The sequence below is a fragment of the Aedes aegypti genome, chromosome 3, assembly GCF_002204515.2.
Source record: "Aedes aegypti strain LVP_AGWG chromosome 3, AaegL5.0 Primary Assembly, whole genome shotgun sequence".
Lineage (NCBI taxonomy): Eukaryota > Metazoa > Arthropoda > Insecta > Diptera > Culicidae > Aedes > Aedes aegypti.
The window spans coordinates 141,825,552-141,841,829 of record NC_035109.1 but is presented as its reverse complement, the minus strand read 5'-3'; the positions used below and the strand labels follow the sequence as shown (position 1 = coordinate 141,841,829).

The following is a 16,278-nucleotide window of genomic DNA, read 5'->3' as shown; positions in this document are numbered from 1 at the left end:
TGGATTAGATGGACAAATTGATGTGAAGATTTGCGAAAAAGTTACACGTCTTCTCAGTGAGAATCGAACCCACGACTCCCCGATCTCTAGTTGGGACGCGATACCACTACGCCATGAGAGGACTCATGAACGCAGAAGTTAACCTGAATTCGATTTCAGCTCAATAATCACGTGGTCCTTTTTCGCAAAGTGCACCTCTTTCGGAAGAATTCGATTCTCACTGAGACTACGTGTAACTTTTTCGCAAATCTTCACATCAATTTGTCCATCTAATCCAATTGCAAATTATATGTAATGTTTAGCTTTTCGGTAGTTGTTAAACTTCCACTCGGCTGGTTAGCCGTAAACCACGATTCATAATTAAAAACAAGTCTTTATTATGGTTTGAATATGAAAATTTTTACTATGGGATAATAAGTTTGTACTTGCATTACAGTACTAGCGGAACATTTCTTAAAATTTCTCCATAGTAATTTCCATATAAACCTACATTGTCTTTGGGCCAACTTTAAATCGCCACCTAGAAAGCTGAAAATTCCACAGAACACTATGTTTATAGTAAAGATAGTAAAGAATATATGGGAGATCGGATTTTCGAACATTTTTGAATTTTGAAGCGCCCTAATGAGCATCCTTCACGGAAATAAGAAAATTATTTCAAAATATTTCATACACGCATTCTTTATGCTTGGAATGAACGTTTAGCTAAACTCTGTTATGGCACGTGTATTGAAAAAAATGAGCTGTTATAGGCAGAGGCGCCCCGTGAGGAATTTTATAACCTGAGTACTGATGTGCACAAACCGTTGAATTCAACAATGAATACGAATTTTGCAATTGAGTTTTAAAATGTGTTTCAGTTAAAATTACTTAAATTTGAAAAATATATGTTCTGAATCTCGATACCTACCTAACTCGATGGTTCCTTCAATATCGAGCTAGGGAAAGTTGTAATTCCAACATTCTATGAATTGGGTTTTTTAGTGATGAAAAATTCACCGTTTTTTTGTAGCTTGATCGAAAGAGCACATTTTTCTAAGTGTAACACGATTTTATTGCGCTTTAATATCTTAATTTTGATATAGTAAATGATTAAAACAGATTTCATTTCGTTGACTGAATGACATTTCATTTTACACAATGACAGCTCGTTTCGAAGTAAATTTTGCCGAGGGGTGATTCATACGCGATTTCCATACTAAATTCAAACGTGTTTTAAAAATAGTTCCAGGGCACTAAAAATTACGAAACTTTGGATTCTGGCTCAGTTTTTAACGTATAATAAGAATATGCAAAAAAACAGGATACCCCTAAACAAGCCAATTCTAGGGGATGGACTGTTTTTTTTTAGATGTTTCTATAGGTAAAGTTGTTTGTCATCATCTTCTTCTTCTTTCTGGCGTTACGTCCCTACTGGGACAGAGCCTGCTTCTCAGCTTAGTGTTCTTATGAGCACTTCCACAGTTATTAACTGAGAGCTTACCATGCCAATGACCATTTTTGCATGCGTAATATCGTGTGGCAGGTACGATGATACTCTATGCCCTGGGAAGTCGAGAAAATTTCCAACCCGAAAAGATCCTCGACCGGTGGGATTCGAACCCACGACCCTCAGCTTGGTCTTGCTGAATAGCTGCGCGTTTACCGCTACGGCTATCTGGGCCCCATTGTTTGTCATCATCTCATCATAAAATAAATTGAAAATAAAATTGATATTTACGTAAAGGAGGAGGAGGAAACTTCTTATGCGCCATACAAATTATTTCAAACTTGTATATATAAAATTATGATTAACGGTATAGGAATATACAATGTAATAATCCTCTCATACATTGATTAGAATGTATTTATGAATAATCATTAAAAAAAAAACTGTGATTTATTTCATTTGAGCTTGCAATAAAGTTTCCAATTGCCTAAACTAGTTCAAAGCTAGCAAGTAACATGGAAAGAGATGAAACGACAAAAAGAAACGAGAAAAAAAAACATTGAGTAGGCATAAGGTAGACCGTGCTAAATGAGGATCAGATTGAAAAAGACGTTGTAGTAATAAGTTGCGCTGTACACTCAGAAACACGGGAAGTCACAGAATTACTAAATTGTAGTAATTTATGACTATTTTCTATCTGATTTTCTTTCATTCTGCAGGGAATTTTATTCCTATTCATCAATTCGCCTGGGTTGAACCATCGCTAAGCTTCAACCCAGTCTAAATGACAGTTAGTGTAAAAACTCACGGCAGAATGAAAGGGAGGCAGATAGAAAATAGTCATTAATGCATAATCTTTAGTAATTCCGTGACTATTTTTTTTCTGAGTGTTTCGTGTTTCAATTCATGGGAAATCCTACAAACCTCCAAAATTGTCTTATATATTTAACGGACAGGTCTAATGTTATCATAAATTAAGCGAGATATGCTCTTAAATTGATCGATTTACAGTTTTTTTTATTATGGTGATTTAGGGTAGTCCAACAAAAAATAGTTTTCTGGCTCCAGCGTTTTCAATTCTAATATCTCATCAAAGTAGTTTACGGAACACTTTTAGAGCTTTAAAAAAATAACTCGCTATCTCTTTTCGTTAGAGAGTTATTGTTGTTTTTCTTGTAAAACCATGTCTATTTTTTATGTAATCGGTAATTGGGCCAAACATAAAACACATCTTTTATCTTTAAAATACAAAATGAAATCACGAAAACTTATTCAAACAGACTCAAGTCAAAAATGTATACAAACTTACTTTATCGATTCTACGTGTTTCGCAGACGAAATTCTACACATTTCGCTTTGAACCAACTCGATTTTTCACTTTAAGAACGTTTAATTTCCGGATTTACAAAACGACGAAAGTAAGATTTTCAACTTTCGCCGCTCCGCTGTATGGAGAGACAAAGTGGCTTAACCCCGAATCAAAACAAAATACTACTTGAGTCGATTTTACACTGGTGCAAAAACGTCGCAAGTAACTGACTAAATCGGCTGATCATATTGTAATAAAATTTTTGTGAGAAATAACAGAAACTCCCTAATTTTTGAACGCGAGCTTATTGTATGCAAAATTTAAGCAATGTACACGGCGAAATAATGTTAAAAAGTTGCTTCATTTTAAAACAATTTTAGAAGACAGGTCGTGATTCTTTTGAATTAATTTTCTCAAAACCGTATGGAGGTTACTTACGTCGATTTGAAAAAGTAATCGAGAAATTGTATATTACATAGGGAGACTTACGGCTGCGACACCATGAGCCTCTGTACGTGCTATAAATTTTTTTGTTCTTTTGCCTGTTACTGTGCGCCGTGTGTTGGTGCTGTCTCGCTTTCTCTCACAGGCAACTTGAAAACAGGGCGCACAGTAAAAGTCAAACGTTTTATAGCATGCATAGGCTCATTTGACTGTTATCGGCAACCAAATTTCAAACGTCAAATACACAGTATTTTTCTATCAAAACAAACATTCGGATGATTCTTTGCTCTGCCTGCTTCCCGCTGACGAGATTTCCGAGACTGAACAAACTATATCGCCAGAGATGTCATCAATTCAAATGAACGCGGCTCAAAATGCGACTGATTTGGAGCTGCCGAAGAGATTCACCAGCAGTTCTTATGGGAAAGTTGCCGAAGAGATTGGGGCTGCCGACAATAGTCACACTGACAAGATATGTTCGCAGGGTTGTAAAAACATTTCCAAAAGCATGTTGACAAGTCTGTTGGTGTGAATCTATAGAGGATTGAGCAACGCATAAATGTAAACAGACAAACACGGAATTTGGCTGCTGATGGCCGAGAAAATTACAAAAGTAGCGCGGCTTTGGCTTAGACTGCCGAGAATAATTAATTTCCTCTATGTATATTTAAAAATTACAGATGTTTTTTGTAACTCTAGAAAAATGCCTATCAGATAAAATTAAATAACTTTTGAGCTAAAATAGATATGGAAGGTGTACCGGTATTCGCCATATACCAGTATTCGCCACCCCGGATTATGTACCTTTTTACGACATAAATGGTTGCCAATAATTTAGTGTTCGTTAAATTGCTTTGCGATGGTACGGAAAAATATTAGAATTCAAAATTTGTTCAAAAAATTGTAGAAACAAATCACTTTTCCTAAAAATTTTGCTCCTTTGCACCATGTTTCGCCATGGTGTCCCTGAATTGTCAACCTCCGTAAGAAATCAACGTAGGTGGCGAATTCAGGAGTCGAAATTAAAAACTTGGCGAATACTGGTGCAATTTTCAATACAAAACCAATGTCTCTGATCATGTTTTATATTTTTCCTGCTGAACATGGATTGAAAGCTTTTGTTTAAAGTATTACCAGTAATCATAGGTCTTTTGATTGATTTATAAACAATAGTTTCCTTTAGGGTGTCGAATACTGGTACACCCCCTATCAACAATCGTTGAACATTTGCGTTTTCTAAAGTTCTAAAAGTAGTTTATAGACTATTTTAACGAGAAATCTACAACTAAGAAGATATGATAATAAAACTATTTTAAAGATTTGTATTGTATTATAGATGTAGTCTTTTATTCAGTGTTATCAGGAGACTAACTAGAGTTAACTAGAATGGTCCACAATTTTACATAAATAATATAATCAACTTTCTTATTCTCAAAAATAATAGTACATACTCTTAGGCAAAGTTGTAGAATGAAATTTTTGTATTTAATTTGGTTATAAAAGTTCTTCTGTCGCTTATAATTTTATCGATATAGAGCATTTTTCCCCAATCAGGATGGTCCAAGAAAAATGTGTTTTTTAACCCGTAGGCTACGGGGCTTACATACAAAATTAAAATTGCTCGTATTTGAGCATAACTCAATATTTTTCAATGAAATTTTGAACATTGCTTACCTATTAGTTGTAGTTTCATGAGTAACGGGAAAGTATACATTCGGAGTATTGTTGACAAAGTTATTCCAAAACATCTCTGGGTCAGGTAGGGTAAAAATCACATAAACTTCCTTGTAGAATTCATTTATCATTTGGAAGCTAAATGTTTTCATACCAAAAGTGTACAGACTAGTATAGACTAGTAAAAAGTTACGATGTTCCAGGGCATTTAGAAATGTATGATTAGCCTAGAATAATGCTAAGACCTCCAGAACCTTGTGAAATGTTGACCGTAATCTACACAGGTTCATACATTATTTTGAGCGATTGATGTGAGACACTTTGGATTAACCCATTATGTGGCCAGGTCATCCTAAACCTCTTGAACTATTCTTCTTTATACTTGATTTTCATATTCATGAAGTTGGAAATGTAACAAGTTAAGTCTCAGAACTACCAATATAATGGCCACTTTTCTTGGGGAACTGGGTATCCATAACAACCTGTCATGTGATCAAGTCATCCAAAAACATATTAATCATCCTTCTTTAGCCTTGATTTGGAAAGTCATGAAGTATGATATTTCGCCAGCTAGGTTTCAAAACCGCCAATTTAATGGCCCTTTTCCCGGCTATCCGGAACAATCCGACATGCGGTCAAGTCATCCAAAGATGTTTGAACCATCTTTAGACTTGATTTGTAAATTTATGCTATGTCACAAGCTAGGTTTCAGAATCTCAATCTTCTTATTATTGGCATTAACGTCCTCACTGGGACAAAGCCAGCTTTGTAGCCGCGGACTATAACCACTCGGCTAAGGAAGGCCTCAGAATGGCCATTTCTACCAGGGGACCGGGTAGTTAGAACAACCCAGTATGTGGCCAAGTCATCCAAAAACGCTTGAACTATTCTTCTTTAGACTTAGTTTGCTAAACCATAAACTTTGATGTGCTGCAAGCCATGTACTTGGAATTAAAGTGATTACTGATCCTCTGAGTTTGGTTACCTCAGTACTCTTCGTGATATATTCGGAATAACTATAATTTTCGAATCGATGACCGTGGTACTTGTGTACGATAGAAGGGTACATGGAACTTCAAAATAAAAATAAACACCGATGGTTTGTGAGAAATATTGTTGTGTGTAAGTGGGGATTCACGATACCATTGAATATCCGTATGACAATTCTAAAGCTTTGCAGATGTCTCTAGAGGCTTTAGTAGATTTTGTAGATATTGTAAATCTTGTCATCAGAGTAATATAAAATTCACAGTACAACCAATTAGCTCATAAACTCATTTTAGCCTACAACGGAATTTTATGTTCAAGTATGGATATATTAAAAACATCTTGTAGGAATAATGAGTCAATCTGTATACCGAAATTGACGTCCACTACTTCAGTATGTTCTGAAAGCTTTGAGATTAACAATATTCATAGTAGTACACTTTTCGAGCCATAAGAAACTTTATGGGTAGGAATGAGGATGTTTCACGGAAATTGGGTGAGTATAGACTGTAGTAGATTTTGAAGATCATAAGGACCTGAACTGCAGGACTATTTGGATGACTTTCAATATCCAATATCTTGTCAAAATTTGTGGACACGTCTGTTAGGGCTTAATGAATGCTGTAAAGCACTAAACGTAGACATCACTCGTTTAAAATAATGTTTGAACCTGTGTAGATAATGACCAACATTTCAGAATGTTCTGGGAGTCTTAGCATTATTCTAGGTTTATCATACATTTCCTAATCTTCTGGTGCATCGAAACTTTTTGCAAATGACTGGTCTGTACACTTTTTGTATGGAAACATTTCTCGATTACTTTTTCAAATCGACGTAAGTAACTTTCATATGGTTTTGAGAAAATTAATTCAGAAGAATCACAACCTGTCTTTTAAAACTGTTTTAAAATTAATCAACTTTTTATATTTTTTTCACCGTGTACATCGCTTAAATTTTGCATACATTAAGCTCGCGTTCAAAAACTAGGGAGTTCCTGTTATTTCCCACAAAAAAAAAAATTACAAAATGATAAGCCGATTTATTCAGTTACTTTCGACGTTTTTCTACCAGTGTAAAATCGGCTCAAGTAGTGTTTTGTTTTGATTCGTGGTTAAGTCACTTTGTCTCTCCATACAGCGGGGCGGCGAAAGTAGTGGTTAGGTTGCGAAAGTTGAGAATCTTACTTTCGTCGTTTTGTAAATCCGGAAATTAAACGTTTTAAAAGTGAAAATTCGAGTTGGTTCAGAGCGCAACGTGTAGAATTTCGTCTCCGAAACACGTAGAATCGATAAAGTAAGTTTGTATACTTTTTTGACTTGAGTCTGTTAGAATAAGTTTTCGAGATTTAGTTTCCAAATGGTACATGAGTTCTAAAAGGAAGTTTATGTGATTTTTCCCTACCTGACCCAGAGATGTTCTGGAATAACTTTGCCAATCTGAATGTATACTTTCTCATTACTCATGGAACTACAACTAATAGTGAAGCAATCCTCAAAATTTCATTAACAAAATATTAAGTTATGCTTAAATACGAACAAATTTAATTTGGGTAGCCTACGGGTTGAATGAGCTAATATTGTTCGAAAACTGATAATGAAAGGATCTTGAACCGCGAGGCAGATATGCGAGGAACAGCTGATCAACTCTACCATAATGACGAAGTATGCAATTACAGATAGATGCAGAGGACCTGTGAAATCGCCGTCACGCCGTTAACAAGTTTCGGCGGCGGCGACGGCGGCATACATCGGCGTGGAGAAAATTGAACATCAAAATGTTTGAAAATTGTCTCCTTTATTCCGGCGTAACGTTCCTACTGGGAAAACCCACACAGAGCCACAAATCAACCCAACTTTGACTTCTTTTGACGCAATTCGGCTCTTCCGTGGGATAAGCCAAATTTGGGTAAACTGACATATACCTATCATTAGGTTGTTTTCATTTGACAACGGCGAAACAAGCAACCCAGTGCAAAAAAAATCTACCCAGCGTTAGCTTTCGAAGTCTCCGTGATGGGTAAAAACAACTTAACGTTGGGTAAACTCGAAAGAACCCAAATTTGGCTTCTTCCATTGAACTTCGACGATGGGTCGGTGCATCTCTCTTTGTTTTTGACAACATTGCTGTTGCGAGAGAGGCAAAACAACCCAACCGTGAGTAAAAACTAAATGCAGTTTACCCAAATTTGAGTAAAAAGAACTTATTTTTTGGGTAGTCTGATTTCTCCGTGCATTCTTAGCCTAATTTCATACAAGCACTTCCACAGCAACCCCCCCGCGAAGTGACAGATAAAGCAATTTTCACGTACCTACACTGAGGCAAAAAGACTTAATAATTTCTTCAGGAATAATTATGATTTGGCGCCACAACGATTATTGTTGAAATTTTTGAGTTTTACTTATGATTTTGATCAAAAATTACATTACCAAAATTCATAAGTCAATCAATGAAAATTGGTGTTCAACGCAATGATAATTGCTTAATTAAAATTATCATTTGTTAATTATGTTTGCCTTTTATTTGGGCATGATCAAAAATTTGACATGTTATGATAACATGTGATCGGATATCGATTAACTTGCACCCAACATCGAAAGCGGAGCAGTTCCTCTAGTGATTGCTAGAAAAATAATTTCAAGATATGATTCTTAAATATTTCAAAGTATTTTTGAAACATATGATCTCAATTTTGAAATGGCTAAGCGTTCAATGAAACCATAATTTGGCTAGTTCATAAGTCATGATTTATGGAAAACCTAAGTATTTTTGCCTCAGTGTACTCTCCGTAAACAATGGGGCCATCCACCGCTGCCGGCACGATTTTTCACAATGGCAGATCGGGATTTTGTTTCGTTGTTGACGGATGCAAAACAACGAATGGAATGATATGAAATAAGGGCGTGTCTGTAATGTTCTTTTTCCAACGAAAATAAATTCATGTTTTAGCACCAAATGAACTAAACAACACATAAATTCGTTCGGGGAAAGGATTAATTGACTTATTAGTATTGTTTTTGGGGAAAAAATAGTGCATTTGTTTTTGGCGAACATGTTTCATGACTTAGGGTTTATGGCCGGTACGCTGATCATAAGTACTGTGCAAAAGGGTAGGACAAGAAACGGTCAAGGAATGATTCCTCCACCGAAATTACTTGAGTTGTACGCTGCTGAGAAGTACAGCTGATTTCATAACGTTGGTAACGCCTGCTGTACAAATCAAATGGAGCTGTCACTTTTCCGTACGGAAAAATGTGCCGCTCAATTATTCCGCAAGTAAAAGGGACACTTCGCTCATACTGGATTCGTGACTACGAAGCAAAAAGAGATTCCACAAAGCACTCGCATCAACGGAAAATCTCGTAAGGAACTACGCATTATACACAACTTTCATAACGCCAAAAATAATCATTTTTGACACCCACCCACCCCCTCGTAACGCATTTTGTAAGATATTTTTTTTTTAATTTTGTATGAGCTGTAACATTTTTTTTAAGCAACTAAAAATCTGTAAGATTGACGCTCCGGAGGTACAACAAGAACTATTTAATTTAATCACATAAATTGTTAGCGGAACTTGGTGCATCTGAAAGAGGAATTTTTTTTTCTTTCACATTGTGGGTAGTTTGTTTCTCTGCAGTACATTTTTTCTAGCCTAAAAGTGAAAAATGTACAAGTTTCCTAAATTGCACCGTGTAATATTGTTATTAAAAGCTGGATATTATCTCAGACTGGTAATTACAGTCAATTTCCCGTAAATAACTGATAATTGTAGTAGAGCTTAAATAAAATAGGTGCTTCTGGTTCTAATGAATGTTTATTTCAAATAGCAAGCTTAGGTTTCTAAGTTTAATGACGCAGCTAAGGATCTGATTGCGTAGCTAACATAAGTCGCGGGTTACTACACATCACTCCTTCCTAATCTGCGACGCCTATAAAATGGCAAAACTTCTGCTGGTTTGGTGTAGCCAGCGGTTTGGTGAATCCATCTGCCGGTTGGCTCGAAGTGGGCGTATAGCCAAGTTTGGCCACGCCGTTCTCCAAACTCTCGTGCACGAAATGAAAGCGGATGCTAACATGCTTCGTCCTGGGATTATAGGATCCGTTGCCTGCGATGCTGATTGCTGACTGGTTGTCGCAGAACATCGGAACCGGTCCAACGTCGGTGAATTCCGACCGAAGATTTCTCAACCACATGGCTTCTTGAATGCTCCGGGAGAGCGCCATATACTCCGCCTCGCATGACGAAAGTGCTACGGTCGACTGTTTCTTCACATTCCAGGCTATGGCAGCACCCTGCATCGTAAAGACGTAGCCGGTTGTCGATCTGCGGCTATCTGGATCTCCTCCCCAATCGGCATCGCTATATCCGACCAGTTCTCCATTCTCGTCCCTCTTGTACTGTAATTTCTTCGTAGCCGTGCCCTTCTGGTATCGGATGATACGCTTGACAGCTTCCCAATGCTGCCTGCCAGAGTTCGATGAAAATTGGCTTACCGCATTCACAGCAAACGCAATGTCGGGTCGAGTTGTATGGGCCACGAACGACAAACATCCTACTGCTTCTTTGTACGGCACATCTCTCATCTCCATTTTCTCTCTTTCAGTCTTCGGGGCCATCGACTTTTCCAGTCTACCGCTCGGATCCGCCGGAGCTGCTACCGGATTCGCATTCGTCATTCCAAAACGACGAACGATCTCCTCAATATACGCCTGTTGGTCCAACGAAAGCTTGCCTTCACGTCGATCCCGCTGGATCCGAATGCCAAGGCAGTGTGTTGCCTCACCCAGGTCCTTCATTTTAAATCGCTGCATCAAAAAATCCTTTAGCCTCTTCTTCAATCGTCGGTCGTTTGTGAATATCAAAAGGTCGTCTACGTATATCGTCACGAAAAGCATTTTCTCTCCATCCAGCATCCAGCACAGGCAGGTGTCTACCCGCGATCTTTGCAGGCCGAATTCTCGCAGCACCTTGTCCAGCTTCGCATTCCATACTAGGCTCGATTGCTTCAGACCGTATAGAGCCTTGTTCAGCTTGCAGACCTTGCCATTTGGAACCGCGAATCCTTCAGGCTGGACCATGAAAATCTGCTCGTTACCCAGCTCGCAAGAATGCGGTAACCACATCCATCTGGTCCACATCAAAGTCTAACTTCGTTGCCACCGCCATCAGGTACCGAATGGTCGAATAGCGTACTACGGGGGCGTAGATTTCCTCATAGTCCACTCCAGGCTTCTGGGAACACCCCTTCACGACAAGCCGTGCTTTATATCGCTCCAGGCTTCCATCAGGTCCTCGCTTGATAGCACAAACCCACTTGTTTCGGATGGCTTTGCGTCCCTTTGGCAGATTCGATAACGTCCAGGTCTGGTTTTCGCTCAATGACGCCATCTCTTGCTTAATCGCCGCGATCCAGCAATCACGATCAGGTCGCCGCATGACCTCGTCGTAGCTCTGTGGAACGTCCTCTACAAGCATCGATGGAGCAGATGGCTGGGGGGAATAACTTCGCCAGAAAACGTACCGTAAGTTACAAAATCATCATACTTGCCTGGACAAATGCGCTCCCGACCGCTGCGCCTCAACCCTTGTTGACTTTTTTTAACTGGTCTTAATTGTTGCGGTGTGAGCGCGTGGTCGCTGCAGACGTCTTCAAAATCATCGCCAGACGTCTCCAGCGTGTTGTTGATTGCTGCACCTTCCTTCTCATCATCGGAATCGGTGGCGTTCACATCTGGACATTCAACGGGCACAATGGTCTCTTCAGTTAACAGCTCCATGAATTACACCGGTCGAACCTCTTGAGGACTCCTACGTTTTACCTTGGGAACATGGACCATCACAATCGTACCGAAAACCTTCAGGTGCCGCATATCGGGCCTCTTGCCAGTTCACAGTTCTTCCGGTGTCTTGTTCCCAATGGACCTGGCCGGTAATCGGTTCACGAGGTATGTTGCCGTCGAAATTGCCTCCGCCCAGAATTCTTTCTGCATGCGCGCATCGTTCAGCAGACATCTGCCGTGCCGTTCTGTTCCGGAGTGTATGGACACGACCTCTGATGACGGATGCCATCTTTCTCCAGTGTCTTCCGGAATTCGTCGTTTATGTACTCACGCCCATTGTCTGTCCTGAGGATTTTTAGCTTTTTACCTGTTTGCCGCTCCGCCTTCGCTCGAAACAACTTGAACGCCGCCAGGGCTTCACTTTTTGCCTTCAGGAAATAAACGGCCACTCTCTTGCTTGCGTCATCGAAAACGTCACAAAATATCGACTGCCACCCATGGAAGGAATCTCCACTGGTCCGTAGAGATCGGAATACACCAGCTCTAGCAGTTCTGATGCGCTGGTTTCGCTCTTGGGAAATGGTCTTCGTGATTGTTTCCCTTCCAGACACACCGTGCAATCCTTCACCTTCTCGCCTTGAAAATCCACCCCATCGGACACATTCTTGAGCTGCTTCAGACTTGAATCGTTCAGGTGGCCCATCCTACGATGCCACAACTGAATTCCATTCGCCTGAAACGTTCGCTCTGACTGATTCAAACTGTACAGGCTGCCTTCTTCATTGCCGGAAACGACCAGCTCACCGTCCTCATTCAGCACTTCACACTTCACAACAGGTTAGTTGCCAAATTGGGAATTTTCAGCACTGCGTGAACATCGATCGTGCCATCCAGAATCTGCAACGCAACCGTTCCTCTAGACATGGCCTCCATGCTGCCATTGTTCGCGGTCCCCACCGCGTGCTGCAGTGCTGTTTCGTCCATGAAAACCTGGTTCGGTCTGGCCATGTGACACGTCGCTCCTGAATCAAAGTACCAGGCGTCTGCTTGAACATCGCCGATCGCAAAAAAAAACTGCAGAGCCCGCTCGACTTCGATTTCGTCTTGCTGACCAACTTGTCCGGACATTTCGACGCAAAATGGCCTGGATTGCCACAGTTGAAGCACGTCTTCTTGGGTTTCTTCTTGGCTTGCCCCTTGAATTTGGTCGAATTCATGCCTCGCGTGTACAGTGCACCTTCATCGTTGCTGTTCGTTGGTCCCCTCTCGAACTTCACATCTTGAAGGATTTTCGCTTTCACCGCATCCGAGGTCAGATTTGCTCCGGAGGCCTCCAGTCCCATAATCATGGGCTCGTAATGTTCTGGTAGCCCCATTAGCAGCAACGCCACCAGCCACAAGTCGTCCACCTTGAACCCAATCGAAGCAAGCTTGTGGGTGGTGCTCATCAGCTCGTTGACGTATTCCTCCACGCTTGAGCTACTCACCAACCGGATGGACGTCAACTTCCGTAGTAGGCCGATTTTCCGTGTCAACCCGGTGTCTTGAAATGCTGTACCGAGTTTCCTCCATGCTTCCGCTGTATCCACCGCGTCCTGGACAAGGCTATAATTATAGCTCTCCAGACTGAGACAGATTGTCGCCAGCGCACGCATCTTGACACCAGCAGACCTGGGCCCATAACCTCTAGCAGAGCTTGAATAAAATAGGTGCTTCTGGTTCGAAGGTTGGAAGACTAATGAATATTTATTTCAAATAACAAGCTTAGGTTGCTAAGGTTGATGACGTAGCTAAGGATCTGATGCGTAGCTAACGTAAGTCGCGGGTTACTACACATCAGTCCTACCCATGATTTAAAACGTGAACGCGCCTTTGTTAGCGCGTATGGACCAATGCACGAGTTTACGAATTTGACGTTTGAGCGGTGCCAAATTCACTCGTTTCCATAGTAACATAAGTAACACGGTACCGCTAAAACGTCAAATAGTGAACCTGTGCATATGTCCATAGTGATACTTTTTCAAGTCAATATAAACTATCAAGACTGAGTTTTGTCACTTTGAAATTGCAAGCTGCAAAGTCATCAAGGGTGCCAAAACGAATGACGGTCCATTTGCAAATCTTATAACGTAAAAATGCTTCTTTTATGAATGTTGAACAATGAGTGTGTAAGCTGTGACATCTTAACAACACCCTTCTACCCCTTTTAGCGTTGTGAAACATTAGAAACATATTGGGCTTACTTACCAATACAATTCATCGTTTTGAGTAGTCTTCAAGATCAACCGCATGAAACGGAATGTTTCAATTTGGGTCTGAATCAATGTTACCTGTAGGAAAATAATTATAGCTTTTTTATGTATTCAGGACAAAAATTGATGAATATCTTACATTGATATCCCTCCGGCTGAAAACGTGCCGCTTCAGCAGACTGGTCACATGGTATCTCGCCAGGTATCTTTCGTACATCTCGCCCCCATACGAGCACAAAACTCGTAGCAACTTTATGACCACGTGCTGCGGCGGCAGTTGCTTCCCCTCCAGGCCTTCAACGGAAGAACTGAGGTAACCACCTATCAAACCCCCCATCAGCAACTCATTGGAAGCGATCTTCACCGCCATCGATTCGTTTGTTCGCGCGAGACGAATCAACAGCTTGGCACAGCTGATGACCGTGGTTCCCTCGGGACGCATCGAGAACAGTATATAGCGTATGCGTTCCAGAATGTTGGTTCGCAGGAGACACTCGAGAAGGTCGGTCTCCGCCAGGTGGAAATCGTTCATCGTTTCCCGATTGTGGATGTCGTCCGGGTCATCGTAGAGCTCGGCCGAGAAGTGGACCTTGCGGGTGGATTTTTGGGATTGCTTTTGGCTGTTAAGTTTCAACGAGCCAAATCCGGTTTCGAGTTCCTTTTGGCGCAGGTCATCTTCTTCCGTACGACTGTGAGTAACGTTGAGACCGAGTTCCGGCTGGTAGATGCCATTTTTGGTGTCGTAAATCGTATCCAAGAGGGTTTCATCCGTATCGTTGTAGAAAAGGTAGGCCAAAGCTCGGGAGGCCGCTTCCACGACTGCCGGCGTGTTCTCGTCCAGAGCGAATCTCAAAAAGAAGAATATCTTGGATATTGGAAGCTCCAGCACTCCGTCGTAGAATCCCTGGTTGAGAATGTTCAAAATGCCGCCAATTGCGTTCAGAGCGGATATTCGTTGCTGAAGAACGTTTGCCCGAGCTAATCGGAATAGCTCCTGCAGGGTGTAACCCGGACGATCTGCTTCTTCCCCATGCAAATACAATTCTCGGTCATCTTTATTTGGATCTTCCTCTTTAACCACATACGGTTGAAGAACTCCCTTCCAGTCAAACCGGGCCTCAAAGGTTTCACCCGGTTTAAGATCTTTCATGGTTTTTTGGATGTTCTTTGTCCATTCCAGCTTTTCCGGTTCCAAAATATCGAAATTGATCCACTGATCAGACCCTTCCTGACAGAATACATCCAGATTTGGGGCTTCCGTGGTTATCTCTTCCACTTCCTGAATTGGCTCCGGTGCTTTCTTTTGGCTTGCAACCGGACCCTTCTTCCTGGCCTTCAAGAACTCTACCAGTTTGGGATCCATAGTGCTCATTAGATGTTCTCTTTCCTTCAGTATTTCACCCTCATCCATTTGCTTCATCTTTTCCAGATTCTCTTCGTGGATGTCCATCGCATCGCTTCCCTCAAGAATCACGCTTTCAGTCGGAAGATGAACCTTTGAACTCTTACGCTCCGAACCACCGGAATCGGAACCAGCCTCTTTCTGGAACATCTGAGCGAATAAGCTTTTCTTCTGGCCACTTCCGTGGGGAAGCACCTTCAAATGTATCGGTTTTGGGAAAGCTTCCCTTGCCGAGTCACCCCTCTCCTCCACTTCTATCGGAACAAATCCCTCTTCGTAGCGCTTCTCCACAATGTCACCGATGATTGTGTGCTCCGGAACATCCGGTTTCCGCTCCGGTGCGGTCTCCTCTTTGTTGGCTTTCTGGAGCTGTCGACGTCGAGCAAATTCCGACTGGCGAGGAACTACAAAAGAAAATAATCTTAAGACCAAAACCATCTCACTTCCTCAAATCAAACAAACCTTTCCCAGCTGAAGCGCCTTCCGTTTTGCCTTCTTGCCGAACACGAACCACTTTGGCTGCCGGTTGGAAACTCGTGTCTCGATTCGACTCGGCGTAAAAATCCTGCTGCATGCGCAGGATATCATTCTCATTGTCCTTGCTGGATGGTCTTTTGATCATTTTATGTTGATTCTTTCGCACAATTTGTAATCGGAAAAACCGCACAAAACAACACTATTCTACGCGCGCGACGTAAAAAACGAACTTGCTCAGCTGTTTTTGTATACACAACACGCGTATTTGAAGTTGGAACGTCAAAATTCATAAATTACCAATGAGAACATATACCAAGGTACGCAAAAAGAAGCAAGGGCTATGTATTAGTAAAGAGAAAAAAACGTAAACACAAATAACTACGTCACTAATTTACACGGCTTCTTATGATGGTAGCTCGCTTGCTTGTAGTTGTGAAACTTTTTGCACCGTACATGGATGTCACGCACACTAAATGTCTTCTTTCTGACCTCGGTATATATTCTCATTGATAAATTACCCATC

The 16,278-nt window shown here is 41.0% G+C and overlaps 1 protein-coding gene across 1 annotated transcript in view; it reads right to left on the bottom strand.

The window, feature by feature from the left end:
* LOC5567585 (RNA polymerase II-associated protein 1) overlaps positions 1-16,020 on the bottom strand; it is an 84,394-nt gene extending 68,374 nt beyond the window's left edge. The window contains exons 1-3 of the mRNA XM_001651778.2: positions 15,741-16,020; positions 14,016-15,682; positions 13,872-13,954 (exon numbers count right to left, since the gene is read on the bottom strand). Coding sequence (XP_001651828.2) covers positions 13,872-13,954; positions 14,016-15,682; positions 15,741-15,900 — 1,910 coding nt within the window. The 5' untranslated portion in view covers positions 15,901-16,020. The remainder of the gene's footprint in view (positions 1-13,871; positions 13,955-14,015; positions 15,683-15,740) is intronic.
* Positions 16,021-16,278: the final 258 nt, after the last annotated feature.